The sequence below is a fragment of the Lepisma saccharinum genome, chromosome 1, assembly GCF_977018435.1.
Source record: "Lepisma saccharinum chromosome 1, izLepSacc3.1, whole genome shotgun sequence".
NCBI classification, from domain to species: domain Eukaryota; kingdom Metazoa; phylum Arthropoda; class Insecta; order Zygentoma; family Lepismatidae; genus Lepisma; species Lepisma saccharinum.
In genome coordinates, this window is record NC_139229.1 from 88,209,990 (window position 1) to 88,236,919 (window position 26,930).

At 39.5% G+C, this 26,930-nt stretch overlaps 1 protein-coding gene across 5 annotated transcripts in view; it reads right to left on the reverse strand.

The window, feature by feature from the left end:
* RhoGAP54D (Rho GTPase activating protein at 54D) overlaps positions 1-26,930 on the reverse strand; it is a 65,368-nt gene that overhangs the window by 18,069 nt on the left and 20,369 nt on the right. For all 5 annotated transcript variants that reach the window (XM_083134459.1, XM_083134451.1, XM_083134468.1 and 2 more), the window contains exons 6-8: positions 14,368-14,532; positions 12,881-13,138; positions 9,846-9,941 (exon numbers count right to left, since the gene is read on the reverse strand). In XM_083134459.1, the coding sequence (XP_082990585.1) occupies positions 9,846-9,941; positions 12,881-13,138; positions 14,368-14,532 (519 nt within the window). The remainder of the gene's footprint in view (positions 1-9,845; positions 9,942-12,880; positions 13,139-14,367; positions 14,533-26,930) is intronic.

The following is a 26,930-nucleotide window of genomic DNA, read 5'->3' on the forward strand; positions in this document are numbered from 1 at the left end:
TGTCTCTCCTACATACTATTTACTAGGGATGGGACCGATTAATCGGTACTCTATCGGTATCGGCCGATATAGGCATATCGGTGTATCAGTTTATCGGTAAATTTACCGATTATTTTACCAATCCGATATATCGAAAAATATCTCATAATTTAGTGCAAAATTCTGCCATTTTGTTGTAATTTTTATGGATAATCTCAATGCCCTACTTTCTAAAAAAGTAATTGTCTAAATATTCAACTTCTTCTGCACTGCAGTCACCTCGAAACACACATTTATTAAGGAGATCAATGAACATTTCAGGTTCTTCAAGGACCATTTCTAATTTTATATCGGATCGGTAGAATATCGGTTATCGGTATCGGTACTTTATCGGTATCGGCCAAAATTTCATATCGGCCCATCCCTACTATTTACTTACCAATAACTGGTAATAAAGTAATTCTTTCTAAAAGTACCTTCTACTTAGCAATTAAAACTTAAAAAAAAGTTATATTTCACGCCATGCCATCAGCATATTAAAAACAACTGGAACTGGAATGGGTGCAGTAAACAGCATACTATTTCTCCAAGTGATTATGGGTCAAGTCTGTTCAGCTCTAACACATTTTAAGCCATTTTTAACCATGTTTGAACCTTGTTCCTGGTTCTTGTCAACCATCCCTAAAGAATGATCAAAGTTGATCTGAAAATCAGCAATTCCAACAAAACAAGCTAAGTGTTGGGACTTTGTCTCAGTTGTTTAAAATCAATATTTACTGTAATTATTATTAACCCATTAGAAATTGTAACTGTGAGAAATGACATTAAATGGAATTTAAATAACACAAGAATGCATTAGTGTTACCACCTAATATATAATGAGCGATCAAACAAAAAGGTACCTTTTAAAATATTGTGAATGATGTAGTACAGTCATGGACACTTCTGGGTTGGAAGGATGCAATTGACTTTCAATAGAATCATTATAACCCAGAATTGTCCGTGACTGTACACGGGACACCCGTTCCATTTGCAGCAGAGAGTCAAGTGTATGTGATATCTCTGCAGCAGGACACTTGACACATATACATACTCTTCAGTTGTCGTTCTACCCCACATGTGACACATGGTAAAAAGCCATTGCTGAACATCACAGGGAGAGAACAGTGAGGTGTGATATGCTTCCTGTATACTTAGGGTTCTCAACCAGTGGACATTCATCATCGGATCATGACTTTTTACAGTGACAAGTGTGTATCGGCTAAGACAATGAAAAAGTGGAGTAAGCTGTTTCGTGCTGGATGGAACCCAAAGGACAATGCATGACCTGGCCAGATGACCAATTGGATCACTGACGGGCAAGCCACTTGATTTACACATTGATTCAAGCAAACTGGCAGACTTTCCTGGAATGTATTGGTGACACAGTTGACGAGTCCTACGGCAGTGTGCAGCACATGAAGGAACAACTAGCCTACAGGAAAGTTTATTCACAATAGGTGCCAAAATGTTCGTCAGCAGAGTAAAAACTGAGAATGGAACGGTCCCTGACAAGTGACCCAATATAATGAAGAAGATGAGAGCTTCCTCTCAAGGATCATCAGGGTGGCTACAAACAAGCAGAAATGAAATTCCCTGACTTTTCCAGGTTTTCCAGGACAAAATTTACATTTCTCCCTGTCAATTACAAACTAAACTAAATCGATGTTTTTGCAAATAGAAATAATATACCCACACAGATCCATGTATGGTTTTGTTAAGTACCAATATTATCTTCTATGAAATTGACTTAATTTCTCTATTCTTTATGATTTGAATTCAAAGTGCAAAATAGTGAATTTGGAAAATTATTACAATTCACAAGCTAGGGAAGGATTACGGAATTTTGTCATACGCAGTAAGTTTAAAATAAAATACTTGATTATTTTTAAAGTTTCGACTAAATGAGATAAGAGTGAAAAGTGAATGATTAAGAAATTCAATTTGTAATTTATCAGTCTCCTTATACATTCTCGGTATTATATGTTGATATTTCCACTGAGGTTTGGAACCCTCTGCATGCAAGAACCATGAGTGCGGACTGCGGACTCATTTTTCAATGCATAAAGCTACTTCTCTCTTCTCTGTAAAGCAAACAACTTAACTCTTGCATATAAGTGAAACAATTGAATCGAACAAAATAAAGTGTCATATTTCCTTACATTATCAATGAGATTTCTGCTTCAGTACAGTATATCCAAGTGAAGTACTGTGAAACTGACAACATGCAGTTATACTATTATTGCTGACGAAAAGGATATGTAGGTATTAGAAATTTAACGCAAGGGATTTAAAGTATTGCATTGTATAGGTACCTGATTTAGCTAACCACACATTAAAACAGGAACAGTCTAATAATAAAAGCTTCTGAAAGTTCATATACGAGGGGAATCCTGAAAAAAGCTCCAATGGTGCCTATACGCAGCACTAGTTGTCGGGAGAGGGACACACACACATGCAGACAGGAAGAAGTGGCATGTAACTGTAATCTGGTACTGTTTCAATGCAGCCGTTTTAGGACAGTTCTAGGTTAAAGATTGCAGCTCTCATACAGTCTTCCACCGACTGCGATGTAGCCTACATTGCACGCTCAGAATTTGGCACAGAGCCACCAGCAATCGTGTGAGGTGTGCAGACCTGACGTCGTGAGTGATAGTATGGTCAGACGATGGTGCAGACAATTCACGCCAATCGAACGTGCACAACCCCATACAGCTGAGTACACACGGGCTCTTTGCATCACATCAGGTGAGAGATCTTGGATCACTCCATGTACAGCCCTGACCTTGAATGTACAGACTTTAATCTCTTTGCTTAACTGAAGAGGTTTCTGGCAGGGCAAGGATTTGACAGCTACACTGCGGTAGAGATAGTTCCAGTCTTTACTGTCGGACACATATACCATGGGCATACAAAATTTAGTGCCATGGTACGACAAATGCCAGAACAATGGTGGTGATTATGCCGAAAATTAGGTTAGGGACTCACTGTTACTAATGCAATAAATTACAACTGATATTCTTGTTTTATTTATGCCTAATCAGTAGGGACCTTGATATTTTTTTCTTTTCAAATTGGTGTATTTTTTTTTTTAATTTTTTACTATACTGCGTTATTTTCCCCAAAATTAACATTTTCATTTTAGCACATTTTCTGGCAAATACCTTCATGGTGTTTTTAAACTACTGTTTCAAATTGTAAGTCACATGGTTTACGCCTCTTCGTGAGAGTTTGATATCTTGAAAGATATTTTGGGAAAGTTATTTTCCATACCCCTTTTCTAATTTTAAGGTAAGGTTTGGTTTGAGTTGCTGTTTTAAGTCCACTTTATGCACAGTAAGGCTAATCGGGACTGGACCTACAGTTTCAAGTGGGATCCGAACCACTTGTGCCTCCACCGGGTATCGAACCCGGGACCCCTTGATTACAAGGCAATGACGCTACCACTGCGCCATGGGGGAGGCCCTTTAAGGTAAGGATTTTAGATAATGGAATTTTCCCCGTATATACTGAAGGGTGCATAATGACCATAAGTAGCGACGCACCCAAAAAATTAAAATCAATCAATCTCACGTGACAGATACCGATATATTATGGCACCAAAAATTGGCATTATCTTTTTTTTGACTTGTTAGTGTTACGTTCCCCAAAATTCGCATTTTTGTTTTAGAACATTTATCTGCCAAATATACCGAAACGGAATACTCCATTGTGCTTTTGAACTATTATTTTAAATTGTAGTTCGCATGTTCTACGTATTTTCGTGACAGTTTGATATGTTGGAACAGATTGTTGAGGAAGTAAAAGTAAAGTGATCCCCTGTATAGTAGGGGTGTGGAGTTAGGGCCCCACACTTTCTTGATCATGGCTGAAGGTAGGGGTGATGTGATCAGCACCACGCTCCTGGCTACCTTTATTCCTCAAAGTTTCCTCAAGGTACCAGCTTCATATGAAGCTGGGTGGGCACCGGAGCAGTTTGAATAGGTGGAAAACATCCCGGTTCTCCCCCGCAGGGGATCGAAAAAATCGTGGGAAATACATAATTTAATGTGGTTGTCGGAATTATTCCACGTACGTATAACTCTATAGTTTACTCTTGAGTAAAATGTTGGAAAATTTGCATGTTCTATGTACACAAACATGGCCTAGAAAAGACAAGAATGTTGGATTTCATGGAATTTTTCGTTGTTTTGGACATTTCTTTTAAAAAAATCGCTAAAAACGCCAACAATTCGCATTATTTCGATATTCGAATGGGCGAAAAATGTGTCCAGACATCACTCCACCAGACATCCTCAACATAACTTCACAGCAATTACCATTTTTCACTGTTTTGGCGTTTACGAAAAATCAATGTCCCTACTACTTGGAAATTACTTTCTGGCCACCCCTCGTATAAATTAGTAGATGGAAAGTGAAAATTTAGCAGGGCTGGCAGAGAAAAGTCAATTCTTAAAGAAAATGATTTGCTTTTATGATTGAATGATTTGAGTAAATTTGATATTAATTAGTAGTATTTTATTTCATAATATTGGACATTAACATTACTCAGTGAGAGATTAATGACCATCTCTCATGAGTTTAAACAGACAGGACAGAGAGTGGCGTTAATTTCATTGCAATACTAGTGTTGCAGTAAATTTGAGGTTGGGAGCATGCACTTGCCAATTTTTATAACGTTCACCAATGCAGATTTATGTTTCACTTTTTCGTGATAGTATTCAATATATATCCCGTTTGGTTGGATTCTTCTTGATATCTAAGAATAGTGCAATGTCATTGTAAACGTATGTTAACTTGTGCGAAACCAGTAATACGTCAGGATGATGAAAGAAAACCTTCGTAAGCACTGCTACATTAAATAAGGTGAAGTGAGCCAGAAGAGTAACAAAATTCCAACGCATAATTGCAGTCTAAAGCTCTTCTTGTTTATGCATGTGATTTTTGTTGGATGTTGCAGTCCATGCAATTTCTGTCGCATGTTGTAGTGAGGTACTTTGTCGGGTGGCGATATTCGACAAAAATCGTATATATGTATCAATGGAACCTATTTGTTTCCATGTTCCTTTAGTTTGCCCAACAAAATGCCTTACTACGACGTCCGACAACTATCGGACGGCACCACCCGCTTTTATCTCCTCCATCTGTTGACAAGTCCCCTTACTACTCCCATACAGACAAGAAAAAATGATAATTCAATGCATATTCCACGTAATATTTAGAGGCTTAACCTTTACTCTCCCAATGATACCATATGGTATCATCAGAGTAAGGTCGTACTCGCCCGATGATACCATATGGTATCATGGTGCTGATTACGAAATGAATGTTCTTTTTGGACCTTCATACTCTTATGTTTGGGTGGAAACTCTGACACAGGTCTGGAGCAAGCCTGGGAAATTCATATTGATGACCAACCTTCCCCCTCTCCGCAACATATCCATGCCACATTTCCGGCCAGAGTTTCACATTTTGGCTCATTATTCAACTTGTATGGCACCCAGAAACATGAAACATGTTTCAATCTCTTTGGAAACGTCCATTCTTTGAAGAGAATACTAAGATTTGCGCCTTCTCCCCAAAATAGCAGGAGAAGAGGGGGCAAACTCCAGATTTTTGTTTTTTTCATTGAAATTCGGTGGTCGCGCCCCCAATCCACCCTTGCTCAGTTAGGCGTTCTGAATTGTATACGGTTGCATACTATGATGTTTTAGCTGCAAAACAAAAGTTATCCGAAGTAGAGTTATAAGAATTTTCCTCCGAAGAGTGTTCGAATTTAAAATTCCCGCCGAGAAGCCAGGGCGAGATAAATCTCTCTCTCTCTCTCTCTCTCTCTCTCTCTCTCCCTCTCTCTCTCCCTCCCTCCCCCTCCTGCCATCACTGGTTTCTGGCGTCGTGGTTCTGCATAAAAGGGGCATAAAAGTTGAGGCCAAAACTTGCGAACGAGATTTCCTGTTCCCGTGCAGAGTTCCAAAACGATATCTTTAAATATATAAAAAAAAATTAAAAAAGTCAATGAACATGAAATTCCCTGACATTTCCCTGACTTTTTTTGACACCTCAAATTCCCTGACTTTTCCCGGTTTTCCAGGTTTTCCAGGTCTGTCGCCACCCTGATCAATGCTGCTGATAATTAGAGGCATGCATATTTTGTTTATAATGAAAACATGAAATGTGAAATAACATGCTGTAATATTCATTTTTCATGTTTCTGAAATGTGTGAGGTGCATTTGCCTACCCTGTCTTGTCACGAAATGATGTGAAATGAACTGCAAAATGCGAAATAGGCATAAAAATGAAATTTAGAGTTTATTTACCAACACAACAATTTCTGAAGTTTGAATTATCCTGTGAGTTATGCAATTCATGGAAAATTTGTTAATTCTGCTGTAAAAATTTGAGAAGCAAAAAAGGATGCCTTTACACAGGAATAAACTTAATATTCTAGTAACTGCATAAATGTGCTATTAGAAGGGATGTGTTCATTTTGTGTAATAAGTGTAATAATATAATAAAATTTAGGATTATATTCACAATTTTAAAACCAAAATGTCATTTTATATACAACTTTTGATCAAATTTTTCACTGCTGTAACACCATAATTTTATTTCATTTATCGCTTTTGAACCCGAAATTGCCTCTGTATTTGTACCAAAATTTTGCTTTATTACAGATTTACCAAAAATACAGGGTGTTTCTAAAGGTCGTTTACAACGCTTGGGAGGTGATTCCTCACACGAAAACAAGCAAAAAGTGTTAGTTCCATTTTTACGACTGAGGCTTCGTTTCCGAGTTAGGAGCCTCGCAAAAGGTGACAAAGTGAACGTCACACCTAACTGGGACGAATACTATCACAGATAGAGAGGCGGTTCCAAGGGAATCATAAAGGAATCGTATGTACTCAGTCCGGAAGTCACTATGAAAAGTTCACTGCACGCATGCGCAATGGAGTCCTCAAAGGAATCGGGGATTTCCAGCAAGAACAATGCATGGAAAGGTTATGTAACGCAGCAAGAAGGGCCGTGACAATGAGAAATGCGTTAAAGACAACACATCCCGACCTCAAACATCAAAACATGAGCATGGAACACAAAATCCGAAAAGTTGAACACGGTTGCATACTCCAGTTACACGCGAGGAATGAACGAATCATGTCATGTGGCATACGAGAGACACATTACTCCACCAGGAGGAGGGAAAGAATGCGACAACGTGTATTTTTACACGCGACAACTAAGTAATATCCCCCCACCCCCACACACAACAAACAACAAATGCTACAATGTCTTACGCACAGACAGTGCGTGTCACTGTACACAAACTGAAGATGTCACTTTCACCACAGAAAGGGGGTGGGGAGCAATACCAAAAGTGTTCTCACTGGGATTTTCCGAGGGCGATAATCACAGACTGTTTTCAAAATGTCTGCCATTCACTTCTACGCAGAGATGACAGCGACAAATCAAGGATCGTCGAGTACGAGCAAACAAGCCAGGTGTGAGCAACGAGGTCCTCAGCTGATGTGACAGGTGTGTCGTATACGAGGGTTTTCATTTCTCCCAGAAGAAATAATCGAGAGGGTTGAGATCTGGCGACCTTGGTGGCCAAGGCACAGGCTCATCCCTACTAATGAACCTATTGCGAACCACGTCATGCAGGAAATGTCGTACATTACGATCGAAATGAGCTGGTGCCCCATCGTGTTGGTACTATATTTCTTACCGCAGTGCCAAAGGTACGGTCTCCAACAGTTCAGGCAGAGCCTCACTAAGAAATGCACGATGACCATTCAGGCGAACAGGGAGAATGTATGGTCCAATTAAATGATCATGCACTATCCCGCACCACATATTCACTGAAAACCTGTGCTGGTGATGGACCACAAAAAGTGCATGTGGGTTGTCAAAGTCCCAGACATGACTGTTTCTACTATTGAAGACATCCATCCTGGTGAAAATGGCTTCATCTGTACACAATACCATTGCCCCGAAGTGAGGGTTTGTGTCCAGCTGATGCAACAACCATTGGAAAAACTCCATACGAGGGCGAAAGTCACGAGGTAACAGTTCTTGTACTTTCTGCAGTTTAAAAGGGTGCATTCCTTCCTCTGACAACACTCGCCAAACATTCAAAATAGACGTGTTAACTGCTGGGTCGTATACGCAGCCATCTGTGTAATAGGGAGCTGGAACTGCAAAGTATTGTTTTTGTTTAACACTGGCACACTGCACAAATTGGCCGTATCACCGTACGAACACCACAGACCAATTGTTGCGATACTTGGCTTGCCCAATCCACCACGTCAACTTATTTCAATACGTATGACAACCTAGAGCGAACTGCTAATCATATCCCAGCACCTGCAACACGACTGGGACGACTGCCGGAGAGAACCAACCCTTCGAGCTCCTCTCCTGGGTACAGCAGTCATGAAGGTCAAACGCAGACTACGAGAGCCAGACTTGCCTGCGCAGCGCTTCCAAAAGTGGTTTCTTTTACGTCACAGTGATCGCGTGCGAACACTCTTGGTATTGCTCCCCACCCCCTTTGTGTGGTGAAAGTGACATCTTCAGTTTGTGTACAGTGACATGCACTGTCTGTGCGTAAGACATTGTAGCATTTGTTGTTTGTTGTGTGTGGGGGTGGGGGGATATTACTTAGTTGTCGCGTGTAAAAATACACGTTGTCGCAATCATCTGATATTGTGTTTTCTTTCCCTCCTACTGGTGGAATAATGTGTCTCTCGTATGCCACATGACATGATTCGTTCATTCCTCGCGTGTAACTGGGGTATGCAACCGTGCTCAACTTTTCGGATTTTGTGTTCCGTGCTCATGTTTTGATGTTTGAGGTTGGGATGTGTTGTCTTTAATGCATTTCTCATTGTCACAGTCCTTCTTGCTGCGTTACATAGCCTTTCCATGCATTGTTCTTGCTGGAAATCCCCGATTCCTTTGAGGACTCCATTGCGCATGTGTGCAGTGAACCTTTCATAGTGACTTCCGGACTGAGCACATACGATTCCTTTATAATTCCCTTGGAACCGCCTCTCTATCTGTGATAGTATTCGTCCCAGTTAGGTGTGACGTTCACTTTGTCACCTCTTGCGAGGCTCCTATCTCGGAAATGAAGCCTCAGTCGTAAAAATGGAACTAACACTTTTTGCTTGTTTTCGTGTGAGGAATCACCTCCCAAGCGTTGTAAACGACCTTTAGAAACACCCTGTATATGCCTCTACTGATAATACATGGTGTCACCACTTCCAACTGATCCAATGGAACAGCATACAGTGGTAATACACAAAATCACCAAAGACAATTATGTCAACTCCATTAGTTGGCATTTTCTTCAATCAGTAGGGTACTTATTGGTATTCCTCCTGGAAGGACAAACCATAGGCACATCCACATACAGTGATGCACTGCACCATCTGAAAACAGCGACCAAGAACTTGTGGTGTGGTATGATCATCGAAGGTATCATACTGCTCAATGATAATACAAAGTTTGGTTGGAAAATGCATGATCACCCTGCCTACAATCTGGACTTGAACCCTTGTGATTTACACATGTACAGTTCTCTGAAGAAGCACCTCAAAGGATACCTCTTTGAGTCAGATGCAGAGATGATGGCAGCTATAACAGACTGAATCGATATCCAGATTGAATAGTTTCGCAGTGGAACAAATGTCCTAATGCATGTGAAGAGAGAGTGTGTAAATATCTCCTGCAATTCATATTCTGCAGGCAAAAAGGTACCTTTTCATTTGATTACTTCTTATATAATAAAAGCAATTATATCTTTTAGAAATGGATGTTCACTTACATTTAAAATTTCTTCACTGGAAGATCTCTGAACATTGAAATTACCACAATTACTGCCACTTTTCTGACGTTTTAAACTTTTACTGAACAAATGTTTCTGGAAAAAAAGAAAAAAAGTAGTGATTACAGTAATATGAAAAAAAAGGCATTTATTTGATACACACATGAGTGATTAATCCTATTTTTATGTAGGTTGAGATTTTGGTGGATCAGGCAAACTATCCAAATTAAACTGCTCGCCATTAAAAATGCAACACCCAGAAGTAGTAATCGGAATCGGACGAAATGTGCACAGTGTGTAGAGGAGAGGTGCAGAAGGAAATGATTAGGTGTTCATGCGTCATGTGCGCCTGCCACGCCATCTGGTAAGTGGTACCTGTAGCAGGTCAGATAGGTGCAGAAGAGCAGTGAAAGTGCATGGTCGTGAGTGTAGTGTGTTAAAATCGGTCAGCAATGCCACGTCGTCGAATACGGCAGCGAATCCAGCAGGTTTCCCAGTTCGATCGCGGCCGAATTGTTGCATACCGTGAATGCGGCTTATCCTACAGTTAGATTGGTGCCCGTGTAGGACGGAATGCATCCACAGTGATCCGTGTATGGAACCAGTGGGTCCAGGAAGGCACTGTAGAGCGACGTAGAGGTTCACAACGTCCACGTTGGACGACGGAACGAGAGGACAGACGTCTGATACGCATGGTCCTTACAGACAGAACGGCCACGTCAACGAGGAATGCGCATGAAGTACGGGATGTTTTACAATGTCCAGTGTCCCCACGAACCGTGCTTCGTCGTTTGGCGAACCGGGGAATTTTTTCCCGGCGCCCACTGTTGCGGATTCCTCTGATGCTAGAGCATAGGCGTTTGCATCTGAGATGGTGCCAAGACCGTCGTGCATGGATGGCGGAGTGGAATGCTGTAGTGTTCTCTGATGAATCCCGCTTCTGTATACAACATCATGATGGACGTACACGCGTGTGGCGGCACCGTGGCACTAGGCTTCATGACACCTGCATCATGCATCATCACACAGGGCCTTCATTGGGTATCATGGTATGGGGTGCCATCGCCATAGGTGTTCGTTCGCGTCTCGTATGCATTCAAGGGACATTGAACAGCCAACGGCACATCACACAGGTTCTCACCCCTGTTGCTGTCCCATTAATCCATGCACTGCATAATGCCACTTTTCAACAGGATAACGCGCGCCCCCATGTTGCAAGGAATGTCCTCGCATTTATGGAAGCTAACCACGTGCCCCTGCTTCCTTGGCCAGCACGTTCGCCAGATATGTCGCCAATTGAACATGTCTGTTCCATGGTGGGTCGCCGACTGGCCCAACTCAGGTTTCCGGCACGTAATGTTGAAGACCTCTGGCACCGTGTGGAAGCCGCTTGGGATGCCATACCGCAAGCAGACATCGATAGACTCATTCTGTCCATGCCTCACCGTGTTGCAGCAGTTATTGCCGCCCGTGGAGGCAGTACACGCTACTAGCTCCTTGGGGTTATGCAACCATGTTCTACATGTCACATGTCACACCACCGAGCTCTAACTGTAATCATTTTCTTATCTTATTATGAACCAAATATTTACCAAGTTTCGTGTTTCTATCTCATTTCCATCTGGGTGTTGCAATTTTAATGGCGAGCAGTGTATTTAAAAGTTATCAGCTGGTATTAATGCATAACAATACATACTTTCTGATATAGATGCCATCGGCATCAGTTCAGTGGTAGATTTAACAAGGAACATCACGTTATTTAGGAATAACGTAGATATTTTGATTATAAGCTGTACCCTAATTTTTAACTCCAATTATGGGATTTAAAAAAGGGCAACCTATACATCCATGAATACAATATTATTACATGCCCTAAATTTGGAATGGGAGAGATTAATCAATACACACTATCAGTATTGGCCACTATAGGTATATCAGTGTATCGGTTTGTTGGTAAAATTACCAATAATTTTACTGCTCCAATATATCTATAAATACCATATAATTTATTACCTACGTGAAATTTCATATTTCCGCATTGCACAATTTAATAGTTATTTCCAATTAATTTCAGAGAAATTTTAATTTTTTGGATATGGGCCTGGGGTGAGATGCCGTACCCTTAGAAAATGAAGGCAGTGAGCCTTCGAAATTAATAGGAAATAAGTACTGTATTAAATTGTGCAACGTGGAAATACGAAATTTTACATAGATAATACTCAAACTGCGTTTACCGCATCCATCATGAATCTTATAATTTAGTGCAATATTCTGCCATTTTAATTACAGTGGAACCTTGATTATACATTTTCAGGGAACCAAGCTGAAAAAACTTTAAATGCAGGAAAATGTAAAATCAAGGAAAATTTTATAACATTTTGCTATGTTGGGACCATCAAGATTGAATGTATAATGTGGGAAAGTAAAATTGGCGTTCCACTGTATGTAATCCACATGCACTACATTTTGAAAAAATAAATGTCTACATATGCAGCTTCTTTCACTTTACTATCATCTTGTAACATATATTTAGTAAGGAGGTCAATGAGCCATTGAGATTCAAGGACAATTTGCAATTTTATAACAGATCAGTACAATATCAGTTATTGGTAAAAAAGGTAAAGGTAAAGTGCTCCCCTGTGCACAGTACCACGCCATGAAGGTGTATAGGGGGTGTGGGGGTAATGCCCCACACTTTCTTGATCCGGTCGTGAGTGGGGGTGATGTGATCAGCATCACGCTACTGACTGCCTTTACCCCCCCCAGGGTTTCCCCCAGGTACCCATGTTATTCGTTGCTGGGTGGATGCCGGGGCCGCTTCCATCGTTAGAAAAGTTCCAGGATTTGAACAGGCCGGGGATCGAACCTGGGACCTTTAGCATGGTAGTCAGATGCGTTACCGACTGAGCCACCGCGGCATCAGTTATTGGTAAATTTTATATTGGTGCTTTATTGGTATTGGCCAAAATTTCATTTCGGTCCATCCCTACCCCTAAATCATTACTACAGAAGCTGGATAATCTATTTCAGCATACCTTGATTGAGTTCCCAAGACTCTTGCTCCTCATGTGCCTCTTTTGGTTATATTCAGACGGTGTACCACATCCATTTTCCTTATTGAACTGTTTAAGTAGTCGACGTTTCTTGGAGGACTCAGGAAGTGACTGGATGTGTGTATAGAGCTGAGCAAGCGCTGCTTCTGTTGTGTTGGATGTACTGGCCTCAGCAGTCCTTTCTCTGTCCACAAAGCTGAAAACAGTGTTTGCTGCTGTCCCATCACAAATGCTGACATCCTGAAAAATTACCAAGGACACAGAGTTTTTAAAAGTGGCAAGATATTTTTAAGAAATAATAATAGTTTTTAATGTTCAAATCCACAACCACTGCATGTATTATTCAAGTGTTTTCCCAATTGTCCTAAAAATACAAATTCAAAAACGATCATACTTGGATTTAAACCCAAGACTAGTAAAATTACTGATATGATGAAGCAGGAAATTCACAGATTTCGATGATGCGATACACATGTGATACTTAAATAGAAACACTATTGAAATTTCCAGGATTCAAAATATGTTACAACTTTTTTTCTTGAATCTGGCTTAAAGCCCACTTTATGCACAGAATCAGGACTGGACCTACAGTTTAAACAGGGATCCAAGCCACTATGTGCCTCCACTGGGACCCCTTGATTACAAGGTGATGACATTACCCCTGTGCCATCAGGGAGGCCATAAAAAATTGCATTCACATAATTATTTGGTTATTTTACATAGCTTTTCTGCCACTGTTGGCTAACTTCAATGATGAGGGTCAATGGTGAAGAGACAAAACCAATGAAGGGAATATTACAAGAACAGAACAAAATATCTGCCGAGGATTACACTGCCTGTGGGTCCAGAGCCCTGCTCACCTGTAACAATTCAGTTTTCAGGGTTCATCACGTAGAGGAGCGATTGACCCTTCAGTGTCTTCCCACAAAATCATGTCTTGTGTAATTATAAATATCCTCAGATTTTACACTGGTGTAGAAATGGGTAGTTATTCACATATCAGATGTATGAATAATGTGACATACTTGACAGCATTGCAAGGGCTCATATTTCATATATTTTTCTCACATGAGAACACAATATTAAATGTTAACTATGTGGTATATTTTAATAAGATTACAAAAACAGGAACTTGACTATCAGAACTGGTTTAAATATTAGATTTTTGGCAATTCCAATACACCAGTTACAATTGATAACCATACACATATTGAAAATTTACTTGGCCACATCTGTAGCTAGCACAGAAGACAAGAATCTTATCTATTAGGCTACTGAATGATCCTTGTGCAAATCATGACATTCAATACCAATTAACTTAAATAATTATTACCCAATTGCTATCAAAAGTGCAAAACTTTTTAGTTTAGTTTGTTTCATTCATAGTTGTCTAACAATATAGAGTATTTATAGTTTATACTTATACACCATTCAAGGCTAAAGAAATAATTATAAACTGAAGTAGTTACCTGTTTCTTAGGAGAAAGCCTCCTCTTGTCATGCTCCGCCCAATAGGCCCGCACGTCTGTAGCTAGTGTGGGTGGAATGAAAAACAATTTCGTACAATGATCTATCATAAATGCTATGACCCTCGACATTGTTTGGGAATTTGTATGCAGTGCTTCAGGTGACATCTGTGTAAAGAAAAATATCAATTAGTTTCCAGTTGTTTTATTATCTTCAGAGCAGGGTGAACACTCTATGGGAGCGATTTTACTATACCGGACACTTCCCCAATTTCTTTCATATTTCGTATACTCAATAATTTAGGCCTCCTATACGGCATACGCTTTTAGAAGGAACATGAGTTCGGCCAATACCCATTCAGTACTACTGCGCTGTTGCCAAACTAACTGCTAGCGCAAGGGAAGGACAGAAAATTCGCGGTGTGTCCATAATTTTGATAATGCATGCACAGTATATATGAGTACAGTGAAATAACATAGTGAATATTTCTACACAGGATTATAATATCATATCACTGTAGCATATACGAGAAACCCATACCTGAAAGAAGCTTGAAGGTATTTATTGTAGAGGAACTGCCAGGTCATCACCACTCTCGTCTTCTCCTTCGGTCTCCGTGTCACTGATTTCACTCATTTCCGAGTCACTCTCCTGGAGGTTAATGATTAGATTTTGCACTATGCTGTCTCGGTCCACTTCCTTGTGAAAATCCTCTTCCTGAAGCTTTTCAACGTGCGAAACGCGACTAGACCAGTCCTGTACGGTGACCTTGTCAAGGGCCTGATGCATAAGTCCTTCAACATCCACAAGTCGAAAAGTATTATTTTGAGTAGCAACTTCCTCCTTTACTTTAGCCCAAATTAATTCTATGGGATTATACTGGCAGTGATACGGAGGTAAACGGATAATTTGGTGTCCCCTTTCCAGTGCAATTTGGTCTAGCTCGTATTTTTTGTGTTGTGTTCTGAACTGATAACCTTCTGTAACAATTCTGCTCTTGTTTCAGAGGGATTGAATGATACGTTATTTTTTCGCAGCCAATCTTGAATACCCTGTTTTCTGGAATTTGTGGAGGGAGGTTTGTCAATGACTCTGGAATGATAACTAGCATTATCCATTACTATGATACACCCTTCTTCCAGTAAATCTATGAATTTATTTACGAACCAATCTGTGAAACTGTTGGCATTCATTTCTGAATGATAATCTAAATTTTTGTTACCTGGTCGGGAACGGAATACCCATTTTCTCTCACAAATGAACCCTGTACTTGCAGAACCAACATGACAAATTACAAGCCTGCCGCCTTTTCCTACAGGGACCCTGAGCCCACCTCATCCTCTCGAGCCTTGCCAAATGTCTTTTTTTTTTTAATGATTCTGGTTCACCCACGTCTCATCAAGATAGAAGATGGGACAATTATCACCAGCCACTCTCAGGTTGTGCATTGTTCTCAAAAATTTAATTCTCGCGGCAACTATATAACCCCTTTCTAACATAAATTTATGCCCATCCTTGGTTTTTTTTATATTTGAAGCCCAAGCGTTTTAGTATTAACCCCATAGAAGTAGAGGAACCAGTGTAATAAATTCTTTCCCCCATGACACACACAAGTTTCTTGATAGAATGATATCCGCCGTTGTCATACATTTCAAATATTGTACGACGGAGTACATCTTTTTCGAAGTCATCTAAGCTAGTAACACTTTTCTGTTTTCTGGCATGTTTCCCAGGAGATTTAAATAGGGGTTCACTGATTTCTGTGGTACATGTTTTACCCTGTTTTACAATATGCGACACAGTATGAACCTTTACACCACACGCTTTAGCCGTAAGTTCTCTACTATGTGAAAACACTGTTTCAGCATGCACTTCTTCCGACGCCAATTCCTTGAAGTACGAATACACCTTAAAAATAATATTTCTACCTTGTGAATGTATTATTTTACCCTTGGTGCCTGTACTACTGGTGCTAGGTTTCGAGAGTGACATTATTTAAAATAAAAAGAACACATGGAACACATGCTAATGCATGAAAGGGCTGTATTTAATCTTTTCACAAACTGTTCTTTGTGGTACACGAGTGAACGATAAGCGAATAATTTTACACCAGCCTTGCTACGAAAACGCTGAACTCAAACTGATCCAAACTTTCAATGTTCGAGAATGCCCAGAACAATGAAGGATCATTGTTCATATCGAGGTGAATTTAACACCAACAGTTTTCCCTAGATACAACAACTCAGTTGCGTCAACATAGTGGCAACGAAAAAAAACAGGCGGAAGGAAATGAAAGGTGACGTTTCCCTTGTTTCTTCAAGGAACGATAACTCCGGCTGTAGGCGACGGAAATTCATGGGACTTGGACAGTCAGCTTCAAAATGTCTTTCCCCATCTTATGATGAACCTTAAAGTGGTTCATCATAATTTTATGAAAAATTCTTGCGTGCAAGAAAAATACAGAACACGGCTTTTAACTTCCGCGCCGCAGTCTCCTAACTGTACAACGTTGCACTCCTGCCATTGGCTGATCGCCACGCACACACTCTGCGTGGCCCGTGGCCTTGTCCGATATCGCTTCTAAAAGCGTGCGTCGTATAATCACGAAATTTGGTGTTCACGTGTAGAACTTGCAAAATAAGCTGGTCCATGATTGCAACAGACACCCTCGATTTCTCAAGAAAACCAATATTTATTGCAAGATTTTTGTATTTCGAATACCTAAATAACGAAACATATATTCCTGATATTACCACAGACAAAGGTAATAGGCAGACATTCATCTCAGGTGGCAAACTTCTGCATTCTTAAAAGAGCACCTGCAAGACGTTCGCATATCCTCCGCTCGGAGGCACCCGCTTTCACTTCTGGTCAAACTCGCAAATTTCAAGCAATTGGGGAACATGACGTCACGGGAGTCAGGTGCGCGAGACGTGGGTTTGCAAAGAAGCTGTCCCTATGCCCACGGGCCATGGCATTGAAGAAAGAAACTCAACGGTAAGGGATGACTGTGATTACAGCGCCAGCAGTTGGGATTACCATCCATTGCATTCGGCTATTTTCTTCTTCGTACAAAAGGTTAGATGGAAAAATGCTTATGGAAGTTGTACTCACACTGTCATTTACTTGCAGCTTGCCAGTTTAGTGTCATGCATGCATGCCTGTAACATATTAAATTAGTAGAACAAATTACGTGCCAGAACACTAAATATACTCCTGCAAGACGTGTGTCATGATATTGTTAGTAAGAAAATATTGAAATAATAAAATCTACATAATTATTTGATCATTTCCAAACCCAAAATATATTTCTCGTGTTGTTATTGCAGTTTACAGTACGTATATTAGTCATTTTCATTATTGTTGAGTCAGTCTGGTAAAATTTATTGAACCTCTCTGGCGACAATGGCGCTTTTCATTAGGAGAGTACTAGCACCAAAAGTTTGCACCATCAAATATTGAAAGAGGTTAGCGATATCCTCATATGGCCACAAGGTTAGAGTTTTTAGTTGTTTTTTTTCTTTCTTTTTAAGTTCACTTTATGCACAAAAAGGCTACTCGGGACTAGACCTACAGTATAAACTGGGGTCCTATTCACTTTGTACCTCCATCGGGCATAATGGTAGAGTATAAAGCTCTTGATAGGCACCGTCCACTAAATAATCGTAAGTTGTAACAAAATATCGACTAATTAGACGGAAAAAAATAGTATGCTACTTTCTAGACTAATATGAATCGAATTAGGTGTTTGACTAATTCTACATATTCGTCGCAGCTTTCATGCCAAATTTTTAGAGGGATTGTGCCCATTATGTAAAGCTTTTTCTTATTAAAAAAAAAAAAATCTTCGGGCTACTTAAAACTTACTTATTACGATGTAAGCTGCCTTCGGTGTAAGATTAAGATGCACTGAATACTTCTGAATACGATAGAATTGAGGCTAAACGAATATATTTTTCATTATTTCATTTTAGTACTTACTTACGTGAAATTTAAAAGATTTTGTAATTCCGCGTTGCACAATTTAATGGTTCAATCCTATTAATTTCGAAGATCCACTGTCTTCATTCAAACGCCGTACCCTTTTGTGAATGAAGACAGTGGATCTTCGAAATTAATAGGATTGAACCATTAAATTGTGCAACGCGGAATTACGAAATCTTTTAAATTTCACGTAAGTAATTTTAAACCACGTTTACCGCAACCACCATGAATTTTAGTACTTGATAAGTCTTTTGGGGGGGGTCCAGACCCCCCCCCCCTAAAAGCATCCTTGTAACACAATTTTAACTTTATAAATCTTTCAAATTCAGGCTAACTAAACTTTATAACTGCTATAGTGTTTTGAGAACTTGTAATTCAAGTGTTTGAGCCCACCCAATGCTTTTGAAAAGTTGATGCCCCTGGCTGTCACTCTTTAAGATGCCATGAATTCAGTGTTTTTCAGACTTCTGGTGTTTCACAAGTACTTTTCAAATGATGGGCTGTGTTGTGTCGTTTCGTCTTTTAATCCTGTTTGAGCGCTTGTTGAGATCTGCAGTGTTTTGTTGTCTTAAACAAATCAAGATGGTTCCTGATCGATTCATGAGAGGTTAAAGTTTGAAGGATTTGTAAAACATTTGACAAAGTAGTTATTTATGATAAAATTTGCTCTATTTTAAGAATCTCTACAAGTACTGAATGTACTATCATTGTATACAAAACACCAAATCCTTCGGTTCTTATAGCAAAGCAAAATTGACATGGTTACTCTTGAGATATTGAAAACGATTGATGTAGTCCTATTAAATGCACACACACATGACATTTAGATGATTAAGAACGCGTGTTTTATAGTGACATGTTAGGTGAACTTTAATGTAAGCGAAAGCATGTGTGCATCACTAGTTAAAAATTTTCACATCTACCAAGAAAATCCAACACATTTCCACCTCACTCAAGGATTATGTGAATTCAATTCAAATTGTACCAATATCTACAGCTGAATGTGAACGCAGGTTCAGTACCATGAATCTAACCTTTACTGAACAGAGTGAGATTGGATCATGGAATACATCACCGAAAATCAATTTCGGTGATATCCCGTTGTTGGTATTCAATTTTCATTAGATATGAGCTCCAATTACTATTTTAAACCTTAGTTTTAAAAGTTATTCAAACACAAAAATGGTTATGGGGGGTTATTTTAAGGTATTTTTTTTACTACATTACTGCCTTCATTTGAATTTTATATTTTCTATAAATTTCGAGGGCTGTAGCCCCTTCACATCACCCCCCTGGTACGCCAGTGGGCCTGCAAGTACATGACAGTGTGAGTACAACTTCCATAAGCATATTTGTGGTGGTAAATTTTCCATCAAACCTTTTGTCCGAAAAAGAAAATAGCCGAATTCAATGGATGGAAATGACAATCTCCAGTTTTAGACATGCTGTTGGATAGAAAGTATACAGTATTTGCATAAAATACAAAAGCACATTGAACACGAAAGTTACGAAAATATAAGAAAAATAGCAGAAAGCTCAAAAATCAATGTTCCTGCAGGGAATTGTTGACGTGTTTGAAAAAGTACACAACTTCTTTTAAGGATATATCTTCACTAACTTCGTATTTGTGAGGAATGAGTAAAAAAGCCGGTATTCTCCAGAATCTAGTCGTTACATTAATGTACGATATGCGACATCCCTTTGTTTCCCAACTGCTGGCACTGCAACCATAGTCATCCCTTACTGATGAGTTTCTTTCTTCAAGCCATGGCCAGTGTGACAGCTTCTTTGCAAACCCGGGGGTTAGTAGAAAGTGCAGTTATGGAGGAACTTTCTCAGGCAGGGAGACTCCCATTCGACGTACCTTGTCCTCAACTCACATTTCAAGATCAATCCACACATAATGTGATAAGCGCTTTACCATTCCTTGGAAACACACATCCCGCAGAGTACCTCCCGTTAAGTTCCGTTCCCAGTTGCTAGAAATTTACCAGCGCCATCTGCTGTTTGCGAGTTTGACCAGAAGTGAAAGCTGGCGCCTCCAAGCGGAGGATCCTCTGAACTTCTTGCAGAGACCGCAATAGGTTTTCTGCCTGAAGGCAGTGTCTGCCTATTACCTTTGTCTGTGATATTACTATGACCCCAAATTTTAACTATGTTAGCCTAACCTAACCGTGCATGGTTTGTGGGGCTACCCGTGCATGGACCCCAAATTATAACTATGTTAGCCTAACCTAAGCAGCCTAACCATGCATCGTTCGAGGGGTGTAAGGCTAATTGACAAGGTTATTTCGCAAGTTCTACACGTGAGCGCAAAATTTTAACTGCAGATTCGTGATTAGGAGGCCTCAATTATTGAGTATGCAAAATATGGAAGAAATTGGGGAAGTTTCCGGTATTGTAAAATCATACCCACTCTATGTACCCAGGAGTAGTATGCACTACCTTATCTGTGTCCTGTAAATGGTAGCAAATATATAACAGTTCTTTTGTTATTTTAAACCTGTGGTGCAAAGCCCATGTGGGCCAGGGCCTACCTAACGACTGCCAGCCTCACTCGTACCTGCAGAGGTGGGATCATCCAACCAGTTACAGGGCGACGTGTAATCAGCACAACAAAATCTCAGTCTTTGTTGCAGGTTTCCGTGAGTGAGTGTCAATGGATATAAGAACAAGAATATATATTCTGAAGCCTTCACAATTACAGAGATTATATGCTTAAATTCTCAATACAAAATTATATTCTTCTTCTAGGAAAAAGGTTTGCTTCTTCTTCTTCCTTCTATGGAGTGGTCAACTTCTTCTTTGGGAAAGGTTTACTTCTTCTTCTTCTTCTATTCTTCTATGACAGGATTAAATACTTCTTCTGTTCTCCTGTAGAAAAGATCATCTATTTCTTCTATTCTTCTGTAGAAGGGATCATCTATTTCTTCTATTCTTCCATAGAAGGATTAAATATTTCTTCTATTCCTATGTACAAGGATTAAATATTTCTTCTATTTAAAAACTGCTTCATCCTTTTCAATGTACCATCCTTCTCTCCTTTTCCTTGAGGATCTATGTCCTTACTCCCCTTTATCTCTGCATACATTCCCTTCGTCGTGCTTGGTAGATCTATGGTAACAGGTTTGAACTCTTTCTCCCTTCGAGAAACATCATATTTCAAACGAAGGAGATCATTACCTACAATTGGAGGTTGAATCGTATCGCCTCCCTCTCGTCGTCTCCTTTCCTGTACATATTCCCGAACTCTTTTGCCCGAACGTTTCCCCCTTTTCTTCGGCACGAAGTCTGAATTTGGCCAACAAAACTCAGATGTCCCGGCCTCCTATGGGAGGGGCGAGCCTCAGCAACTGGACGGATCGCAGGTGGCGGATAGCGAACGGCCATCAGATATGGTGGTTAGCTGCGAATAAGGCAATGCCAAATAAGCAGTCCCGGACCGAGGTGGCAGTGCTAACAGGGTCTGAGGGCTTGGTTTGTGGCAGGACCATCCTCATTAAAACCCAGAAAAGCCCATTGACAGCACTGTGACATGGCGAGGAAGTGCCGCCATTAAATAAGCACTGCCTCTGCTGCCTTGCAGGGAGTGGAGGGGAAGGATCCCCAAAGGCTAAGGGAAGGATACCCTGACAGAAAACCAAGGGTGGGGCAGACTCAAAAGGCTTGGTAAAGCCAACTGCCCTAGGGGAGTAAACCCTAAATAAATCCACCCTGCGTTGGGCCAATCCCCCACGCAAGGGTATTAACGGATTCAGAGAAAAAACAGGAGCCTCGGAATGGACAGATCAACACAGTAACGACCGAACTGGAAAAGGAAAACTAGAATGAGAACGTGGAACATTAAAACTATATTAGGAAAAGAAGTTGAATTAGTACAGGAAATGAAGATATGTAAGGTAGACGTAAAGGAATTAGTGAAGTAAGAAAGAAAGGAAATGGCATACAAAGGCTTGAGGAGGGATATTCAGGTGTTGGACAGGGAAGAAGAGCAAAAGAAGGGGTAGGAATTGTAACAAGTCAGCAATATGAAACAAAGGTCAGTGGCTGGGAACCAGTTAACTCAAGAATAATTGTAGTTAAATTTGATATAGAATATAAAATATCATATATCCAAGTATATGCACCAACAGAAGATGCCTCTGTGCTTGATAAAGAAGAATTTTATGTACAACTCCAGAGGACAGAAGATAAAGAAGTAATGGAGGGACGGCATGTAATGATAGTGGGAGACTTAAATGCAAGAACAGGTAAAGATAAGAAGGTAGCCCATGGTTGTATGGGAAGCTACGGGGGAGAAAAGACATTGAATGAGAATGGCAAGAGATTACTGGAGTTTTGTGTAGAAAATCAGTTGCTTCTTGGAAACTCCTTCTTCCCACATAAGAAGGCACATAAAATAACCTTCCAGGCTGAAGGAAGAAATGCTAAAAGCATAATAGACTACATAATATATACCAGTAGTATTAGGAGAAACATAATGGATGTTAAAGTTATAAGAGGTGTTGAACTGGGTACAGTCCATAGATTACTAATAGTGGACACATGCTTCACGAGACCACCAAAGCCCAGAATGAAAAAATACCAAACAATTAAGATAAATGAGTTACAGAAAAAAAGAGAAGATAGAAGAGTATAAAGAACAGGTAACAGCCAGACTGACAGAAGGACCAGATGTAGAGCAACTAGAGATAGAAGAAATATGGAAGAGAATTAAAAAGGCACTCATAAAAGCTGCAGAAGTAGTATGAGGAAAGAAAATAGTAGATACAAGAAAAAGTAAAACATCTTGGTGGAATGAAGAAGTGAAACAAAAAGTAAAAAACAAAAAGGAAGCATGGAAAAAATATATTATGTCTCAGACAGAAGAAGATAGAAGAAAATACATTGAAAAAAGAAATGAAGTCACGGAAATAGTGAAGGAAGCTAAAATAACATCCTGGGAAAAATTTGGAAATATGGTTGAAGAGAAAGCTAGAGAAAATAATACAAGGCAATTTTGGAAAGTTGTAAAGAACTTGAGAGGAAAATATGGAAAAACAATAAGAACCATTAAAGATGGAGATAAATTGATCACAGAAAAAAAGGATGTGTTGGATGTATGGCGGAAACACTATGGTGAAAAATTCCAGAAAGAAAATAATAACCCAGAGGAGGTAGGGGTGATATATGGACCATGCATGGAGGTACAAGACTCAGATATAGAAGGGGAAATAAAGGAAGATGAATTACAAATAGCAATAGAACTGATGAAGACAGGAAAAGCAGCAGGATCAGATGGAATAAATCCAGAATTAATAAAGAATTTAACCAAGATGTTTCAAAGAATATGGAAGGAAAACAAAATACCAAATGAATGGAGAAAAAATATCATTATCCCACTACATAAGAAGGGCAGTAGCTATGACTGTAATAACTACAGAACAATATGCCTCTCATCAGTCGTTTATAAATTATACACAAGGGTACTAGAAAGACGTCTCAGGAAAGTGGTGGAGGAAAATATGGAGGAGGAGCAGGCAGCATTCTGCCCTAAAAGGCAAACACAAGATCATATATATACTATAAGAACGATTATGGAAAAAAGAATTGCCAAGAACAAGGACACATATCTAGCTTTTATAGACCTAAATGCTGCTTTTGATTCAGTCCCTAGGCAATATGTATGGGAAGCATTGGAGGCAAAGAAAGTACCAGTAAGATTATTGAATGCAAAAAAATTGTATATAATAATCCTGTAGGGTAGATGGAGAACACTCAGGTGAATTTGACATTGAGAAAGGCATAAAACAAGGAGACAGCCTCAGTCCAATCCTACTTAACGTCTTTTTAGACGAAATTGCTAAAATATGTAAACGACGAACACACAGAACGAAAATAGGTATGTGGAGATTAAAGCCAGTATATATCCAAGCACTATTATATGCCGATGATATCGTACTGATATCAGATACACCTGAGAGACTTCAGCAAGCAGTGGAAGAATGGTATGAAGAACTTAAAAGGAAAGGCATGAAGATTAATATAGAAAAGAGATTTAAGCTAGAATAAAACTTTAATTTAAAAATATAAAGAGAGGTTCCTTATTATTACATATTATGTATTATATTAAATTAAATTATAATTAGAAATTATCTCACGAAAATTTCCCCCCTTATTAAGATCATGCGGGTGACTAAAGAGTACAAGGAAAATGCAGCCCTGAATATAATATGCGAAGGGAGACAACTAGAGAAAGTAGAAACATATGAATACTTAGGAACTATCATAAGTAGCAGTGGAAAAATTGATCAAGAGATAATAAATAGGACAAAGAAGGCAGCATCAGCATATTATCAAATGAGTAATACTTTAGTGGGAAAAAGAGAGATCAGTACAAAAACAAAAATGCAACTCTACAACTCAATTGTAGTTCCCATCATGGGCTATGGCACAGAAAGCTTAGCACTTCAAGATAAACATCTAAGTAAATTTCAAGCAATAGAGATAAAATATCTCAGAAGAACAGTGGGGAAAACTCGAAGAGACAGAACAAGAAATGAAAGAATAAGAGAAGAGGTAAAACAAAAGAAGACAATGACTGAAGTAGTAGAGGAACGCCAGTTGAAGTGGTATGGACATGTAAATAGAATGAATGAAGATAGGAAAGCCAAGCAAGTGATGGAGATGAGGGTTGAAGGTAGAGTAGGAAGAGGCACGCCAAGAAATACATGGGAAGATAGAATAGAAAAGATAGGATTAAAATATGGAAAAACTAAGAACGAAATGAGAAGAATGAGTCGAGACCAGACGGAGTGGATGAGATGGACAGAACGAGGTACCCGACGCTTAACAGCATAAGGGAATGGAAGAGAAGAGAGAGAGAAACTCAGACGTATTTTGGGGTGACAAATGTGTATATAGCACCACCTAAATAACGACCAAAGGGACAACCCAGGATCACTAATGTAAGAGCGCTACCTATGGCCCAGTGCAACTAAAGTCAGCTAGCGCAACCGTAGTGCTTTGGGGTGACAAATATCAATATAGCGCCACCAAGGGGAAACAACCAAAAACCTAACAAGGCGTTCCCCCTCACCAGAGATAAAATATACGGATTCGAATCGACATCTTCACTTCCTTACTTTCCTATGTATAATTCATGAGTATTTTAGTAATCATTATAATTCCTCTATTATTTGATGTTTCTATATGTATCCTATATTTACAATGATTTAATCTGTACTCATTATCTTTCATTTGTTTTGTTTAATATAACCACTATCTGTTTCCTCTAATTTCATCAATCGATTTACTTTTTGCCTTACCATTGCGCTGCCACCTATTGTCGCTTCCGCCAACCAATTCTCCCTATGTTGATCATTGGGTTCAGCCATTCAGACACGTAACAGTATCAGTGGGGAATGATTAGTTTCAGAGATGCTAGAAGACACCCGTCCACCTCCTAATTTTTCATTTAGTATATAACAACTTTGTCGTGCACCGTCGCCATGCAGAAGAATAGAAGAAATAGAAGAAAGGGACGATCCTTTCTACAGAAGAATAGAAGAAATAGATGATCTTTTCTACAGGAGAACAGAAGTAATATTTAATGCTGTCATAGAAGAATAGAAGAAGAAATTAACCTTCCCAAAAAAGAAGAAGTTGACCACTCTATAGAAGGAAGAAGAAGAAGCCAACCTTTTTCCTAGAAGAAGAATATAATTTTGTGTTGAGAATTTAAGCATATAATCTCCGTAATTGTGAAGGCTTCAGAATATATATTCTTATTCTTATATCCATTGGCATATATCTCTGCTTTCTGATTTGCATTCCAAAGAAAAGAACCCAGAACCCCCTAGATTAGACGTGGTATACGGAAGCTGTGCTCTTAAAGTGTGGCATTACACGAAGGCACGTAGCAATACTTTAAACGAAACAAATTTATTATCGCCATCACTACATGCAAAGAACACTGGAAGTTTTCTAAGAACAACATGAAAAAGAAATTTTTATTTCAGAGAAAACTCATACCAGGCTACTCCTCCACAATCAGGAATCCTGCTCATTTTCACTTGGTTTCATTGGTTGGTGTCCTCTGGTGGAGTGAAGTGCAAAGCTGATTGTTATTGATATGTATATATCAACAATATCTATGCTGCCTAGCTGGCAGTTGTTGGCCTTGCCCTATGTCAAAGAAATCACGGAAGAAATTTACACTCTCCTACATGTCTGCCCTACCCACAACAATTTGAGTTAAGATTTGAGGACAATTTATTCCACCAAGCAAAGGCCTAGCAATGGACAACCCCTTTTCCGTACCCATGTCAAACATGTGACACACAGCAGAGAAATACATACTAACCCAGAGTTCATGCATGCAATGCACACAAGGTACAGAAGATATGCATAAGGCACCCTAGTCATTTACAAACAGGACGAAGACCTAAGTAATGGACTAAAACAGGGAAATGCTCTTTCCCCCCTGCTCCTAATAACTACAATGGATGCAATTAACGAAGAGGTGGGGAAGAAGATAGGGGGAAGAGATGAAGGCCTTATTGTTCGCTGATGACTTAGTAATATGGGGAAACAGGGAGAA